This window comes from Neoarius graeffei, chromosome 5 (genome assembly GCF_027579695.1).
Source record: "Neoarius graeffei isolate fNeoGra1 chromosome 5, fNeoGra1.pri, whole genome shotgun sequence".
NCBI lineage: Eukaryota > Metazoa > Chordata > Actinopteri > Siluriformes > Ariidae > Neoarius > Neoarius graeffei.
The window spans coordinates 76285788-76304143 of record NC_083573.1 but is presented as its reverse complement, the minus strand read 5'-3'; the positions used below and the strand labels follow the sequence as shown (position 1 = coordinate 76304143).

General features: G+C 43.1%; 1 protein-coding gene across 1 annotated transcript in view; it reads right to left on the bottom strand.

Moving 5' to 3' along the window:
• rheb (Ras homolog, mTORC1 binding) overlaps positions 1-17884 on the bottom strand; it is a 51857-nt gene extending 33973 nt beyond the window's left edge. Inside the window, exon 1 of the mRNA XM_060922418.1 lies at positions 17591-17884. Within this exon, the coding sequence (XP_060778401.1) occupies positions 17591-17642 (52 nt within the window). The 5' untranslated portion in view covers positions 17643-17884. The remainder of the gene's footprint in view (positions 1-17590) is intronic.
• Positions 17885-18356: the final 472 nt, after the last annotated feature.

Below are 18356 nucleotides of genomic sequence, written 5' to 3'. Positions count from 1 at the left end.
GTCCCTCTCCTGGCTCAGGTCTTATTTAACTGGTCGTTATCAGTATGTTGATGTAAATGGTGATTTTTCTAAACATGCTGAGGTAAAGTTTGGTGTTCCACAAGGTTCTGTCTTGGGTCCACTGCTTTTTTCCTTATATAATGTGTTACCTCTGGGTGATATTTGTAAACATAGTATTAGTTTCCACTGTTCTGCTGATGACACACAGTTGTGTGTTTCTGCAAAATCAGATGACAGACACCAGCTTAATAGAACTTGAGGAATGTGTAAAGGACATTAGACACTGGATGCTTATTAACTTCCTTCTGCTTAACTCTGACAAGACAGAAGTACTTGTACTAGGACCACAAGCAGCTAGAAGCAAGTTTTCTGATTACATAGTAACTCTGGATGGCCTTTCTGTTTCTTCACGCGCAGCAGTAAAAGACCTCAGAGTGATTATTGACCCCCGTCTTTCATTCAAAACTCAACTTGATGGCTATCTGGTAGAGCTGTGCAATATATCGTATTTTTATCATGATATCGATATTGGTGTCAAACGATATCAAAATTCATAATATCGATATGAAACGATTTTTTGTCATTTGTCGAAAGGGACGTGCACAATATTTCTACAATGGCAATAAAACAACAATAACATTGACGTGACAGTAAGGTAAAACGAACCCTTCTGTCCCCTAAGGCACACCGTAGCCTTGCATACGTCATCCATTCTACTCCCGCGATATCTCCGCAACAGTAAAAAATCAGTTCTTCTGTTTTCATACGTGTCGGGTGATTTGATATATTGATTTCTTAATATGTTGTTTGATTTGCTTGCTAATAGTTATAATAATACAATATTTACGTCATATTTTTGGATGTGGGACTGGGTAATGTAAAAACGGCATCTACGGAAGAAAACAAGCACAACAATATTAGCACATATCCAGCTTGCTAGCTGTGTTAGATGTGTTAAACCGTGTGGATTTAAGTGGAATAATTGCGAGTCGTCCTGTGGTCAAGGCAGCGTTTTAAGGTAAGGCAATTTGGTTATTAATGTTGCCCGCCGCGGCATGTTTACTTGGGTTCATTTGATTTTGACTTGTGCATCTGCAGCTAGCATCATGCTTTGAAGTAGGTTCTGCTAAGGACGGGTTTATTGCGCGATGTAGACGGACTCAGATATAATTACATTGTTTTTAAAATTCCGTGCGCTTAAAACGGTGTCCCCCTGTTAATCATGTAGCCCTAATCATGTGTTGCTTTTACTTTTCTTAATGGCGAGTGAAATATCTCTGCAAATGGTATTTCAATGCTGACATGCCAAAAAGATAGCGGAGTCCACATTTGGAAGATGAAGGAAGAGAAGCCTATTTTCATGTATGTTAATTCTTAAGGACTTGTCTCTATATTGTGCGTGTTTAATGTTGGTGTCTTAACAACACACAAGCTTACGTTGTAGTGTGTGTGTGTGTGTGTGTGTGTGTGTGTGTGTGTGTGTGTGTGTGTGTGAGAGAGAGAGAGAGAGAGAGAGAGAGAGAGAGAGAGAGATTTTATCCTTGGCTGGCTACGAGCCAGTGTGGACGTTACGCAGTAATCACTGGTAATACCAGCGCTGGCTCCATCCTCTGTGATCGGAAATGTTGAGTGAGGAGAACGTGAGCCTTGTGCAGGCTATAGGACCTATGCAAAGTATGCGCTTGCACAGTAAATAGTTTAAGTAAAAGGCGTTTCAGGGTACAACGGGAAGGGTTGACAGGTAGCCTATGAGGCCTGTACTATAAAAATGTGGGCCGGTGCCTCAGGTGTTGATGATCAGGGCTTTAAAAAAAAAAGGTGCATAAATATCGTTTTAAAAATCGTGATAGATATTTACTGAAAAAATCGTGATATTGATTTTTTTCCAATATCGAGCAGCCCTACTATCTGGGTAATGTTTTCTTTCACCTCAGAAATATTGCCAAGATAAGAAAAGAAATTTAAGGTCACTACACGATACAGAAAAACTAGTTCATGCTTTTGTTACCTCCAGGTTGGATTACTGTAATGCCTTACTATCTGGATGTTCCAGTAGGAGGAGCATAAATAAGCTCCAGTTAGTTCAAAATGCAGCAGCAAGAGTCCTTACTAGAACTAAAAAAAAAAAAAAAAAAAAAAACAAAATCACATCACCCCCATCTTATCTACACTGCATTGGCTCCCAATCAAATGTTGTATTGATAAGATACTACTACTGACCTTCAAAAGCACTGAATGGTCTCGCGCCACAGTACCCGAGTGAACTTCTGGTCCTTTATGACCCGCCACACCTACTGAGACCAAAAGGTGCAGGCTATCTGCTGGTACCTTGTATAGTGAAGGCAACATCAGGGGGCAGAACCTTTTCTTACAACCCCCCACAGTTATGGAACAGCCTTCCAAGTAGTGTTCTAAAATCAGACACAGTCTCAGCGTTTAAGTCTAGGCTGAAAACATACATGTTTGGTCAAGCCTTTTGCTAGTGTTTATGAGGTAAAGGAGTAGATCTGGAGTGTCCTCAGACATGGAGTGCTTTGGTAAACTGGGATGTATGGATGTTGTCAATCCCCTACTTGCTTGCTCACTCGAGTTTGTTAACGGCATAGTGGCTGCTGCTTTATGTCCCGGGGCTCCCTCATGCCTGCGTTACCTTCTGGCTCTCCCCTTTTAGTTATGCTGTCATAGTTAGTTTTGCTGGAGTCCCTGCTCACACTCAGCATAAAATGTATACCATTCCTACTCATCAGGTGACATTGGGCATACCTAACAATCTGTTTTCTCTCCCCCCCCGAGTTACATGTCAATCCTGAGATCAAGATGCTGACCTCTTCTGCTCCTCAGACCTGCCTGATCCATCCTGATGCCCTACATCTGGCTGGAGTCTCATCACATCGCTCCTGTGGAGGACGGCCCCATATGAACCGTTGAAAGTCACACTTGGATGCTCTGGACACTTACAGGAATGCTTTTATGGCTGAGGACTACAGTTGACTTGCTAACTTTAGGACTGCAGTTGTCATGAACAGTTCTGCACTCAAGTTTCCATTAATGAAGGGTTATAACATCAACGAAACTGACTTCATGTTAAAATTGTTATAATCACGTTGTCTGTTATCACCCAAATGAGGATGGGTTCCCTTTTGAGTCTGGTTCCTCTCGAGGTTTCTTCATGTCGTCTGAGGGAGTTTTTCCTTGCCACCGTCGCCACAGGCTCACTCATTGGGGATAGATTAGGGATAAAATTAGCTCATGTTTAAAGTCATTCAAATTCCGTAAAGCTGCTTTGTGACAATGTCTACTGTTAAAAGCGCTATAGAAATAAACTTGACAGTCACTGGATTTTGAGAAACAGCATTTTTATTTTTAGCAAATTCGATAAATAAAAACTTTATACAAAACATCCAACAAAATCATTTCCACTTAGGCAGACTGCTTAAAAACCTATTAATGGCTGCATGAATTGACGTGTGCATTTTTTTTTTTTTGTAGAAACTGACATCTTGCTGTCGTGCCGAGGTATAGAATAGTTTTAGACATTAATTCTTCCTTGGACATTTCAATTATGTAAATTTTCTAACGTCTTTGAGCTTTTGAACCAGTCTATATATAAAAATATAAAAAAAAAAAAAAAAAAAAAGTTTAATGCATTATGGCATTTTCCACAAATTGCTAGTCATTTGACAGCAATTTGTGAAAAATGCTATCAATTCTATGCGTTCTTAGCCTCCCTGGGAAAGCCTATGCTGGGAGCGCTGGAGAGGAGAGTCCGGTCGATAGTCCAACCTCGGATTCAGGAGGAACAATGCGGTTTCCATCCTGGTCATGGAATACCGAACCAGCTCTTTACCCTTGCAAAGGATACTGGAGGGTGCATGGAAGTTTGCCCAACAGGTCTACATGTGTTTTGTGGACCTGGAGAAGGCTTACGACTGTGTCCCGCGTGGTGCCCTGTGGGGGGTGCTTCGTGAGTATGGGGTTCAGGGCTCACTACTGTGGGCCATTCGGACCCTGTATGATTGGAGCAGGAGTTTGGTTCACATTGCCGGCAGTAAGTCAGACTCGTTCCCAGTGCATGTGGGACTCCGCCAGGGCTGCCCTTTGTCACCAGTTTGGTTCATAACTTTTATGGACAGAATTTCTAGGTGCAGGCAAGGGGTGGAGGGTGTCCAGTTTGGTGGCATCAGGATCACGTCTCTGCTTTTTGTGGATGATGTGGTCCTGTTGGCTTCATCAATCTGTGACTTACAGCATGCGCTGGGACAGTTTGCAGCCAAGTGCGAAATGGCTGGGATGAGGATCAGCACCTCCAAGTCCGTGGCCATGACGCTCAGCCGGAAACGGGTGGAGTGCCTATTTCAGGTCAGGGGGGAGTTGCTATCTAAAGTGGAGGAGTTTAAGTATCTTGGGGTTTTGTTCATGAGTGAGGGTAAGGGGGAGCGGGAGTTGGACATACAGATCGGGGCAGCGTCAGCAGTGATGCGGACGCTAAACCAGTCTGTTGTGGTAGAGAGAGAGCTGAACCAAAAGGCAAAGCTCTCAATTTACTGGTCTACCTACATTCCCATTCTCACCTATGGTCATGAGCTCTGGGTAGTGACCGAAAGAATGAGATCGCGGATACAAACAGTAGAAATGAGTCTTCTCCGCAGGGTGGTTGGGCTCTCCCTTAGAGACAGGGTGAGAAGCTTGGTCACTCGGGAGAGACTCAGTAGAGCCGCTGTTCCTCCACATCAAAAGGAGTCAGTTGAGGTGGTTCAGGCACCTTGCTAGGATGCCCCCTGGACACCTCCCAAGGGAGGTTTCTCTGGGCATGCCCCACCAGGAGGAGACCCTGGGGCAGACCCAGGACACGCTGGAGAGATCACATCTCTCGGCTGGTCTGGGAACGCCTCGGTATTCCCCCAGAAGAGCTGGTGGAGGTGGTCGGGGAGAGGGAAGTCTGGGCTGCTCTGCTTAGGCTGCTACCCCCGCAACCTGGATCTGGATAAGCAGTCGAAAATGGATGTTCTTCCATCAAATATTCATTCCATAGTTTGTTGCCTTTTTGGAGTTTTGTTTTCAAGTTTTTAATTTCATCCTCAGCTGGTTCAGCTGCACGCTGTACCACCATTTTGTTTGTTTTTCTCTACTCATGGTATTTGAGCTGATTGGCTACTCTGCTACTAGACTATCAGAGCATGTGATTGCTAATATCCAGCAAATGTAGATATAATAAAAACCAATATTATAGTCTAGGCCATCTTACTGCAAAGATCACTCTCGAAACCAGTTAAACCCTGTAGCGAAAGCTATAGATTGGCTGATCAGTGTTCTATGAGCCGATTCCAATCACAGACTGCTATTATGATTGATCAGCAGATACCCATTCTGATTAGGGGTGGGGCCAGATACCATGACATTTAAGCTGTATGGCCAAAAGTTTGTGAACACCTGGTAATCACTCATAAGTGCTTGTTGAAGAGCCCATTCCAGATTTAGTTCCCCTTTGCTGTTATAAGCAGCTCCACTCCTCGGGGAAAGCTTTCCACTAGATTTTGGAGTGTAGCTGTGGGGATTTGCTCATTCAGCCACAGGAGCATTAGTGAGATCAGGCAGTGGTGCTGGGAGTGGAGGTCTGGGGTGCAGTCTGCGTTCCAATTCATCCAAAAAGTGATCACTGGGGTTGAGATTAAGGCTCTGTGCAGGCCATTTGAGTTCTTCCACATCAACCTTGATAAGCCAAGTCTTCATGGACATTATTTTGCACACAGGAGCATTGTCAAAGGGAAACTAAAGCTATAGCATACAAAAGACATTCTATCCAGTTGTGCATTTCAAAATTTGTGGAAGATCCACAAATGTTCAGGGGACAAACTTTTGGCCATAGATTGTATCTGCTCAGGCAAAGACACCAAACCTAGTTTAAACTGGTTTACTGTCAATTAAAATAATTGCTGGAATTAACATAAGGTTAGCATTTTGTGTTCAAAAGGTACACGCCTTTTTTTTTTTTTTTAAGTTACATCCTGCAATCTTCATGCTATTTTAAACATTATAGCCTTGGAGTTTAAAAAAAGGCAACAAAAAAAGTGCCACAAGTACATGCCGCTGATTCAGGGCTTACTGTCTCGCAGCAATGGCACACTGATCCACTGAGCTGCAAATCTTAACATGGACTGACATCAGAACTCAATACGTCGCCTGTAAAGCTCACCGAGGTAACATTTATTATAAAATGTGGTCTACATGGACAAATTGTTTTACAGAGTTCAGGAAGCATGATATCTGAAAAGTATTTCCAACTGGGGGCGGCACGGTGGTGTAGTGGTTAGCGCTGTCGCCTCACAGCAAGAAGGTCCTGGGTTCGAGCCCCGGGGCCGGCGAGGGCCTTTCTGTGTGGAGTTTGCATGTTCTCCCCGTGTCCGCGTGGGTTTCCTCCGGGTGCTCCGGTTTCCCCCACAGTCCAAAGACATGCAGGTTAGGTTAACTGGTGACTCTAAATTGACCGTAGGTGTGAATGTGAGTGTGAATGGTTGTCTGTGTCTATGTGTCAGCCCTGTGATGACCTGGCGACTTGTCCAGGGTGTACCCCGCCTTTCGCCCGTAGTCAGCTGGGATAGGCTCCAGCTTGCCTGCGACCCTGTAGAAGGATAAAGCGGCTAGAGATAATGAGATGAGATGAGATTTCCAACTGGGAAACATATTGCACAGCGACATGTTCAATATGAAGCTACAGAATCTCACATCCTCAACAACTGAATTAGATGGCTTTCGAGCACAATAAAAGACCTTCACTTTGGGCAGGACTTCTTTAGCTTTTGGACTTTAGCTGTTGAATATCAGCCAGATATGAGAAACACTGGTTGATCAGCAAGCAGATATTTGCCCTATTCTGATCTATAGCTAATGGATTCTCCCATCCTTTGTACTAACAGTCAGGTTGTCTAAAGATGTCTAAAACCTTACTAGCCAATTGTCAATTCCTTAGTAATCATTATCATAGCAAAACAGACAAACCTAAACATTTAAGTTTATAATCAGATGCCAGCTGTGGTGTGTCCATGTTGCTCCTATGTCACAGTCAGAAGAAACTGCAAATTTTTTCCTTTCACTTTAATTTGAGATACATAGTTCAGTTCATGCTATAGTTTTCATAATTACTGGGGGGGGCGGAACAACACTTTTCACAAACTGCCCCACACATCAGCAAATCTCCCAGATCGATCCTGATCAGGATGCAGCAGTTAATGAAAATAAGTGTCATAAATTTGTATCATCCCATTTATAAATGTTTTTAATTCACATAACGCATGTGTACTAAAATGTTCCACTGTACAGAACAGGGTCAAACGACCAGCAATATAGCACGCAGACGACGATGACGCAAGCTGACTAGAACTAATTATGTTGCAAGTAGTATAAGCAGCAATCTACTGGAACCCAAACACCATGGAAATACTATTTATTCTGATGCCCTGGGTGTAACAATCCACGTCGGACACCTGTGACAGACCAAGTGCCTGAAAATACTTACAGAATCAAGCAAAGCAGAGACAAGACGAATATGTTAGTCAAATCAAGCATCTATTACCCCTTTTCCACCAAATCAGTTCCAGGGCTGGTTCAGAGCCAGTGCTGGTTCACAACTCGTTCAACTTGCGAGCCAGCTGAGAACCAGTTTGCTTTTCCATAGCTCGCGGAGCTACGTCATTACGTCGCTGTATACGTCAGTTACGTCGCTACATTTGCATAAACCTTGGTGCGAATATCGAAGCAAAAACAACATGGAAGCAGCAGCAACAATAATAAATAACTTCGCGTTTGTACAGCTGCTGCTTCTCGTTGCTTAAAAATGGCGATCTTTCGCGGTCTTGTTATTGTTGTCGGTCTTAACAACTCCGCCCCCCGCTGATGTAAGCGGTTCTTTCCTCTGGCCCAGCAGAGAGTTGGTGCTAGCCTGGAACCGGTTTTTCTGGCCCCAGAGCCAGTTCTTTGTCAGTGGAAACAGAAAACCCGGTTCCAAACTAAGCACTGGCCCCGAACCAGCCCTGGAACTGCTTTGGTGGAAAAGGGGCATATGACAGCTCCAGATCAATGCTGCAGTTTCATCAGCTTTATTCACAAAAAAAAAAAAAAGGCGACAAATCTTGTAACTTTTTGAACAGTCGTTAGAGACCGTCCTGCACTTGATACGATGTTCCATCTCACATCACAGCTCTTGGTTTTAAGAGTTTGGTCAACTTACACTTCTGCGCTTGTGTGAGCCTACGTGCCCCATAACCAAATCACTGATTCACATTATTTCTTGTGACCATGCCTTTGCTCATTCGTTCATTTCCAGAGTTGATCCAATAACATTTGGATACAGCAGGAAAATTCACCCCAGATGGTACACCAGTCCATAACCATTCGTTTACACCGAGGGCAATCTCACATAGTAAATCCACCTGCCTGCATGTTTATGGAAACCCACCCAAAGACGAGGAGAACAAATGAAACTCTGCACAGGCAGTAACCCGAGCTCAAGATCAAAACCAGGACCCTGGAGCTGTGAGGCAGTTATTCTACCCACTGCACCATTATGATGCCTGCACTTCTTTTTCTTTCATTTCTTGGATATACTTAAATAATTAAAAAAAAAAAAAAAAAAAATCATGAATCATGCTATTCATGTCTTTGAATACTCTAATCCTTTAAAATGAAGTGCAAACCAGAAAAAATCATGACTTGTACCCTTTTCCTTCATGCCAATCTCCCAACTAACTACCAGCAGTGCTTTATTTTGTGCGTTTATTTTATTAGCTTAAGTACAAAAGCACAATGTCATGACTTCTACACAGGGACGAGACTTTTTTTTTTTTTTTTGGTAATTCTGATAAAACTCCATTTTGTTTGAGGTGTTTTTCTGAACATATGTTTTGATATGCAAATGATCATAATTTGAGGAACACGCAAATGAGCCAGGATGTCCTCTGGCAACTTCTTGCAACTTTTAAAGCACACATTATAATTTACTTAGCCCCTAAAACACTGCTACTCTCGCCCTGAGCAAATCTCATGTATTAGAGGAATGAAAGTTAGCCTAGTTCACACAGTCATCTGCGTAAATCTTCTCGAGAGCTGCATTACCTTGACAAGCAGTTTGCCTTCTACAGGAATGATGAATGAAAAATATTTAAAAAGTCTGAAAAAAGCCAGGGGTTTGGGGGCTGCAGGCACCCAGTGGGCCCCAGGGGCAGAGCCCCGGTGCAGGCCCAGGGGGCGGGAGCTAATGATTTTTGGCTTTTTTTTTTTTAACCCCAAAACCATTAACGTTTATCAGCAAAAAGTTGCAATTTATTTGGAAATAAATTCCCCTGGGCGGCACGGTGGTGTAGTGGTTAGCGCTGTCGCCTCACAGCAAGAAGGTCTGGGTTCGAGCCCCGTGGCCGGCGAGGGCCTTTCTGTGTGGAGTTTGTATGTTCTCCCCGTGTCCGCGTGGGTTTCCTCCGGGTGCTCCGGTTTCCCCCACAGTCCAAAGACATGCAGGTTAGGTTAACTGGTGACTCTAAATTGACCGTAGGTGTGAATGTGAGTGTGAATGGTTGTCTGTGTCTATGTGTCAGCCCTGTGATGACCTGGCGACTTGTCCAGGGTGTACCCCACTGGGATAGGCTCCAGCTTGCCTGCGACCCTGTAGAACAGGATAAAGCGGCTAGAGATAATGAGATGAGATCAGAAATTCCCCTTCTTGGTGGGCTACCAGGTGAAAATGATTAATATGGTACAAGAGACTTGTTTTTAATCAATTCACATTTGATTTCAAAAAAATCAAATCAATACACCTTTTAATATAAACGAGCTCTACAGTATTATACTTCTGCATTTTTGCTATTCATGTCTTTGAATACTCTAATCCTTTAAAATGAAGTGCAAACCAGAAAAAAAAAAAAAAAGTTCTCATATAATTCTCTTAAGCTTTCTTCTGATATTATCATGGTAGCAGGAGGTTTTGCATATTAAGCAGGCAACATTCAACATCACTTCCCTTTCAACTGTTGTGTGTACTAACTAGGTTTTATCTGGACAGGATGTTGTGTAACGTAATACATATACCATATGGTCAGTTTGAAGATCAAGATGGTGATTTTGAATTAAAGAACAGGCATGTACAATTAGCATTACATATTGGAAATTTCTATAAAATCTAAAACTAAGTTCATCTCGGCCTAAAAAAATTTGGGCAGACATGCTAGCAATCCCCCCCCTATGAAATGAGCAATAAGTAGGAGAGTTATACATGATATACCGTACCTAAAATTTTATCAGAAATATAGATATGAGACTATGATTCTCTCCAACATGCTACATTAGATAAGCTAACCCCATTTATAAAAAGATAGACACATAAATGACATGTATTTGACACACACACACACACACAATGGCATTGATTCGTGCGACATACATTATAAATATAATGAATCATTGAACAGGCAAAATAATTTTCGCCCTACCTTTGTGTTTTTTGGTGTATATGTGAAGTTCGATAGTCTTTGCCCCTCTACTAGCGTAGTTTATCATGTCAGAACACAATGAGCAAAGTACTTTTCCTGGGACGTCTAGTTTCCGTATGTGATCACCAAGCTTCGTTGTGATCGACATTCAGTGTTCTTTCTAACCAAGCCCATCGAAAACAGTTCTTTATTCCTGCACCTTTATCAATCTCCCTCGCTCGATCCTCTTCTTTCTTATCTAGGACTTTTGCCATTGTCGATATGCTAAAACATCCCGCCTGAATACATGTCTTTCCGATGTTACCAATGCGTATCGTCAAACAGTGTGCACGGTTGGTGAACGGCGATTGCAAGCCATGCGTGGAGAGCATGCGCACTTGAGTTTATACACTGCATGCGATTTCCTGAAAATTCTACCGCAAATAAGTCGAACATTGTCGCAAAAGTGAATGTTAATTACAACATGTCGAAAGACTCGAGTGTGTTAACCCAGAGCCCACCAAGAATCAAGACGTTATAAGGTGACGACAGATCGTTAACCATACACCCCCCGAAAATTTCTCAACGGATTTACATCGATCTCAAAAATGATCATTTTGGTTTGAAAAAGTCGGAAATCAGCCGATCGGCGGAAAATTCTCATCCCTGATAAAGATTTACACCAGCACTCATTTACTGTGACTTGTATAAGGTTTGAAAGAATATATTCTGCCTTGTTGAGGTTAAAGCTAGGATAGGCAATGTTGGAGAAACCAGCAAGAGTATGCTCGATTTTGAAAAGTACCGTACCCTCCATTCAAAGCCACTCCTCCAAAACACATGAATGCACACTGCCTGATTACTGCTGGAGGACGAGTCTATGCGAGAGAGAACCGGGAGGAGGGACGGGGTAGCATAGCACATCACGGTCATATCCAACTAAGAAAACACCTAATATTATCAAAATGAACATAAACAATAAAACATGGCTGTAGCTAGTACTCACAGCTGTTGACCAGCTCGCGAGCTTTAGCAATATGTCAGCCTAGTGGAAAACTCCCACACAAGGCAAAGTGCATGCAGGTCGACAGGTAGACCATCCAATCAATTCAATCGGATTGAATAAAATAATTAGATGGGTTTTTAACAGACCTGGAAGTGCCAGAGTTTTTTTTTTCTTCTTCTTTTTGTCAGTGCATTTGATGTATTTATTAGTCAGGATGTAAAAAGAATTAAGAAAAACTTCTTTTATTTAAAAATAAATAATAATAATAATAATAATAATAATAATAATAATAATAATAAATAATAATACCTACCTTAACTTTAGTTACACTTTATGGCTGCTAGGAGCTCCCCAAGTCAATGTTGGGTAAATAATAATGTAAATAGGTGTGTACAAAAAGAAGAAAAAAAAAAAAAAACCAGGAACATTATCACCCAAGGTCAAACATCAAGTTTATTTATATAGTGCTGTTAACAATAGACATTGTCACAAAGCAGCTTTACAGAATTTGAGTGACTTAAAACATGAGCTAATTTTATCCCTAATCTATCCCCAACGAGCAAGCCTGTGGCGACGGTGGCAAGGAAAAACTCCCTCAGACGACATGAGGAAGAAACCTCGAGAGGAACCAGACTCAAAAGGGAACCCATCCTCATTTGGGCAACAACAGACAACATGACTATAACATTAACAGTTTTAACATGAAGTCAGTTTTGTTGATGTTATAACTCTTCATTGATGGAAACTTGAGTGCAAAACTGAATGACAACTGCAGTCCTAAAGTTAGCAAGTCAACTGTAGTCCTCAGCCATAAGGAAAAAAGGAAAAAAAATAAAAAAAGAAGAACTTTATTCATCACACACTTGTGAAATTTCCTCTCTGCATCTAACCCATCTGAAGCAGTGAACACACACGTGAGCAATGAGCACACACACATACCCAGAGCAGTGGGCAGCCGTGCTAACGGCGCCCGGGGAGCAGTTGGGAGTTAGGTGCCTCGCTCAAGGGCACCTCAGCCCAAGGCCGTCCCATATTAAACTAACCGCACGTCTTTGGACTGTGGCGGAAACCGGAGCACCCGGAGGAAACCCACGCAGACACGGGGAGAACATGCAAACTCCACACAGAAGGGCCCTCGTCAGCCGCTTGGCTCGAACCCAGAACCTTCTTGCTGTGAAGATTCTGTAAGTGCTAACCACTTACACCACTGTGCCGCGTAAAAACATTACTGTAAGTGTCCAGAGCGTCTTCCAAGTGTGACTTTCAACTGCCCATATGGGGCCATCCTCCACAGGAGCGATGTGATGAGATCACCACATCCCTCAAGTTATTTTAGGAATGTACCACTTCATCACAAAGGCAAAACTAGACAAATGGCCGTAAAATGTACCTAAAAAAAAAAAAATCACTGCATACACACACACCTCTAAGCTGTGTGTGTCATGAGAACCATACAACTCTTCCACACTGAATCAATGAAAAGACGGACAGGGACACACAATACACACACACATACACATACATGAGACAGACACACAACACATACATACGAGAGACACACACACGAGACAGACACACAATACAGACATACATACATACATACCAGGGCTTTACATTAGCACCCGCCCACCCGCCATATGAGGGTAAAATTCGGCTTTGGCGGGTAATGACTTTAGTCCCACTAGCCACTTTGGCGGGTGGTTTATTCTGTGGTATGACAATATATTTTAATTGTAGTTTTCTCTGAAGGCATCTTATATAATAAACACATTGCAATGTTATTACGTGCCTACAACTCCCATGAGCACCTGCATAAACATTCTGACATGTTCAAATTGTTGAGAACGTTCATTAACGTCTCAGATAAAATCAATGATACGGTAACCTGCGGTTACTGAATGAAGCAACAAAGTTGCTGACGACTGACAAGCGCACTATGTGGCGGCATATAGCTGGAGTTTCAAACCCTGCTGCTCAGGGAAAAGGGGCAGAGACGAGCAGGGCCGGAGCAGCATTTTAAAATCACCGTGTTGTAGTTCTTTATATTGTCTTACTGTACGTCTGTCTCAGACCGGCCCGTGGGTCACTAGAACTATATTAATAAATAATGTACACGGAGGCGAGGTAACTTCTTGTGCTCTCTTTAGTGGCAGCTCAACAACAAGCACGAGCAATCGTTGACAGCACCTGGAGTGCCGCAGGCTAACATAGTCGAGCACCAAACGCTCGATCAGATGCACCACACCCCGAGGTCCGTGATGTGCAAAGCACGTGGCGAAAAACGTTTGCCATATTTAAATGAGAGGGTGAATTACACGTCACACAAGAGATCTATTCCTGAAATTACTTTTAATGGTGTTTGAACTGAATATCATCAGTTTTGAAAAAAAAAAATCATGTATGTGGCAAGAGTAAGAATAATTTAAGCTTGTTTAATGGTTTGATCTGGCCCAAGCAATGAGGACAAAAGATACCCTAACCATGTAGCCTATGGAACTAAGACACATTAACAATCTGGCAATCGTTACACCTACACACAAAAAAAATTCTGGGAAAAAAAACAAACAAACAGTATACACCATGTTTTAGGCAAAGTTATCCAAGGCAAACATAAGTTGAAACTTTCCACTCCATTGCTCTGGCTTATCGAATGATTTATTTTTAAAAATCACAAACAAGGCAGGCTACAACTGCGCTGCTTCAAAAATGTCAATTTAACAGCTTCATGAAAGTGCGCTGATGGTTACCATGGAAACCCCGTGTCTCCTGCACTGCGTTCCTCCACCGAGTCGCATGCTCATTCGCTTTTGTGTTCTTGGTCTCAGAGACGCACGCACGAAACACACACAGAAGACAGAATTAACGTTTAACATAATTAACAATGCACTTTTTACGGAGACGTTTTAATATTCTCATATCATCTGTAGCCGCTTTATCCTGTTCTACAGGGTCGCAGGCAAGCTGGAGCCTATCCCAGCTGACTACGGGCGAAAGGCGGGGTACACCCTGGACAAGTCGCCAGGTCATCACAGGGCTGACACAGACACAGACAACCATTCACACTCACACCTATGGTCAATTTAGAGTCACCAGTTAACCTAACCTGCATGTCTTTGGACTGTGGGGGAAACCGGAGCACCTGGAGGAAACCCACGCGGACACAGGGAGAACATGCAAACTCCACACAGAAAGGCCCTCACCAGCCGCTGGGCTCGAACCCGGACCTTCTTGCTGTGAGGTGACAACGCTAACCACTACACCACCGTACCACCCCACGTTTTAATGTTATTCTTTATTTTTTTTTAACCAGTTGAATATTTAGCATACAAATGTATTTTCAGCTCTTAAAAATGACCGAGGTCCAGACCGCGGGGGCCCTCAGAGCTGGCTATGGCCATGGAGATGAACAAGACGCTAATAGGAAGATAAGACCGTTGAATGACAAATGGAAGTTCGGGCGAGATTGGCTAGTTCATAGCAAAACCGAAAATACCCTGTACTGTGAAGACCGTAGAAAGTCTGGCAAAGACAGGCACCAGTAATTTCAAACTCAAAACTATAAAAGGACCACGAAAAAAGTCAAATGCACACATCAGTACTATAACATCAAAACAGGCGGAGAGGGCTGGTTTACTACAGGACAGCATTGCTTTCAAGTCCCTGGCTGTCATGAAGTCGGCTGAGCTAGAAGGGATGGAGCTGCTGTTTAGAAACGTTCACGCGATTGGAAAGAAGTTGATCCCGCCCCAGCTATCAACTTATGGTCTGCTGGAAGCCTCAGGTCACGAAGACCATTTTTCATGGACCATTCAGACTCATCTGATGATGAATGTAATGAGAATATTTAATGTCTCTCTCTACACATGTTCTCACACACAAACACTAATAGATAATACATAATACTTTATAATGAGGCAGCACGGTGGTGTAGTGGTTAGCGCTGTCGCCTCACAGCAAGAAGGTCCGGGTTCGAGCCCCGTGGCCAACAAGGGCCTTTCTGTGTGGAGTTTGCATGTTCTCCCTGTGGGTTTCCTCCGGGTGCTCCGGTTTCCCCCACAGTCTAAAGGGTGTACTCCGCCTTTCGCCCGTAGTCAGCTGGGACAGGCTCCAACTTGCCTGCGACCCTGTAGAACAGGATAAAGCAGCTAGAGATAATGAGATGAGATACTTGATAATATACATAATACTTGCATATCAAAAATGTTTTTCAATGATAAATGTTTTGAATTGGACTTTTAACAATAGAATCAGTTCAGTTGTACTGAATGTTATATTTCATATTATACGATATTTCAGGGCGACACAGTGGTGTAATGGTGTCGCCTCACAGCAAGAAGGTCTGGGTTCGAGCCCCGTGGCCAGCGAGGGCCTTTCCGCGTGGGTTTCCTCCGGGTGCTCCGGTTTCCTCCGGGTGCTCCGGTTTCCCCCACAGTCCAAAGACATGCAGGTTAGGTTAACTGGTGACTCTAAATTGACCGTAGGTGTGAATGGGAGTGTGAATGGTTGTCTGTGTCTATGTGTCAGCCCTGTGATGACCTGGTGACTTGTCCAGGGTGTACCCCGCCTTTCACCCGTAGTCAGCTGGGATAGGCTCCAGCTTGCCTGCGACCCTGTAGAACAGGATAAAGCGGCTAGAGATAATGAGATACGATATTTCAGGGCGGCACAGTGGTGTAATGGTTAGCCCTGTCACCTCACAGCAAGAAGGTCTGGGTTCGAGCCCCGTGGCCGGCGAGGGCCTTTCTGTGCGGAGTTTGCATGTTCTCCCCGTGTCCGCGTGGGTTTCCTCCGGGTGCTCCGGTTTCCCCCACAGTCCAAAGACATGCAGGTTAGGTTAACTGGTGACTCTAAATTGACCGTAGGTGTGAATGTGAGTGTGAATGGTTGTCTGTGTCTATGTGTCAGCCCTGTGATGACCTGGCGACTTGTCCAGGGTGTACCCCGCCTTTCGCCTGTAGTCAGCTGGGATAGGCTCCAGCTTGCCTGTGACCCTGTAGAACAGGATAAAGCGGCTAGAGATAATGAGATGAGATGGTTGCATGTTTTCATATAGGGAGCTAGCTTAACAGCACTGAATACTTGAGTGCTACTGTAGAGATACATTATACGCTGCCATTCATAATCTTCCGAACTTTAACATATCATGGTGAAGAAAAAAACTGCGATTTCCTGGCAACAAAACTGTGGCTAGTGAAAAGGCTGAATGGCTAGTGACTCGGGAAAACCGCGAGCCACAGTGGCCAGTGAGCAAAAAAGTTCATGTAAAGCCCTGATACATACACTACCGTTCAAAAGTTTGGGGTCACTTTGAAATGTCCTTATTTTTGAAAGAAAAGCACTGTTCTTTTCAATGAAGATCACTTTAAACTAATCAGAAATCCACTCTATACATTGCTAATGTGGTAAATGACTATTCTAGCTGCAAATGTCTGGTTTTTGGTGCAATATCAAAAAACATAGGTGTATAGAGGCCCATTTCCAGCAACTCTCACTCCAGTGTTCTAATGGTACAATGTGTTTGCTCATTGCCTCAGAAGGCTAATGGATGATTAGAAAACCCTTGTACAATCATGTTAGCACAGCTGAAAACAGTTGAGCTCTTTAGAGAAGCTATAAAACTGACCTTCCTTTGAGCAGATTGAGTTTCTGGAGCATCACATTTGTGGCTCAAAACGGCCAGAAAAATGTCTTGACTATATTTTCTATTCATTTTACAACTTATGGTGGGAAATAAAAGTGTGACTTTTCAGGGAAAACACTAAATTGTCTGGGTGACCCCAAACTTTTGAACGGTAGTGTACATACATACATACCAGACACACAATATACACACACGTTTTATATATATATATATATATATATATATATATATATATATATATATATATATATAGTTTGTAGGACTGTGTCATGAGAGCCATCCATTCAACTCTTCCACACCGAATCAATGAGAGGATGGACGGATGCGCGCACACACACACACACACACACACACGATTAAACCGCACGTAAGCATACGTTAGCATAACATAAATGACACTTAGCCCCGTTCCCCGCCCAGCCCAGCCCGGGTGTAGCCGCAGTGAGGCCGGAAACCCGACACCACCCAGAGCGGCTGAGCTGCACTTACCCACGGATCTGTAACCCAGCACGGCGATTTTTCGAGATTTGGGCTGCGGCATCTTTATTTTTCCTAATCAGCGTCACCACAACACCAATATCGACATAAAGAAGCGCTTTGGCTTGACGAGCTCACGCTTTTACATTTACTCAAGCTGACACGACGATGCAAAACCTAACAATAAAGAAAAAAAAACACGCGGTTCGTCCAAACTGTGCGAATTTGTAAGAATTTAACGGAAAAGTATCCGAGCATCTGTATCCTTCCCTGCGTCACTGCCCAGAGCAATCCAGTGTGAATTATTCAGGAATGCCTCGGTCTGATTGGATGCGTGAACCCTGAGAGGCGGGATTTTCTCCTTTCTTCGCTTCATGATTGGACCAGACCCTCTTCTTGTTTCCGTTAACGACAAATTCATTGGCTGCCTGGAGTTGTCCTTGATACACTACAGTAGTCAGTACATCAATAAACGCACGCATTTTTTTTAAAGAAGTATTTTGTCGTTGATTAATCCAGGGTATTTATTTTTTAAAGTCAAGCCTTTGATTATATCGTAAACATAAAATCGCACATATTGTAAAATTAATGAATTATCCTGTTCCGTGTAAGGGTCATTGAGTAGACTGAGTGGTTTTAACCCTGAAGTGTCCACACTGGGACACTGACACTGGATTGGACAAATATTATTTTCAATTCATGTTCATTTTTCTGATACAGTTGTTTGAAGTATTACTGAGCTTATTCAGTGAGTTAATTGTACCGCCAAAATAACATC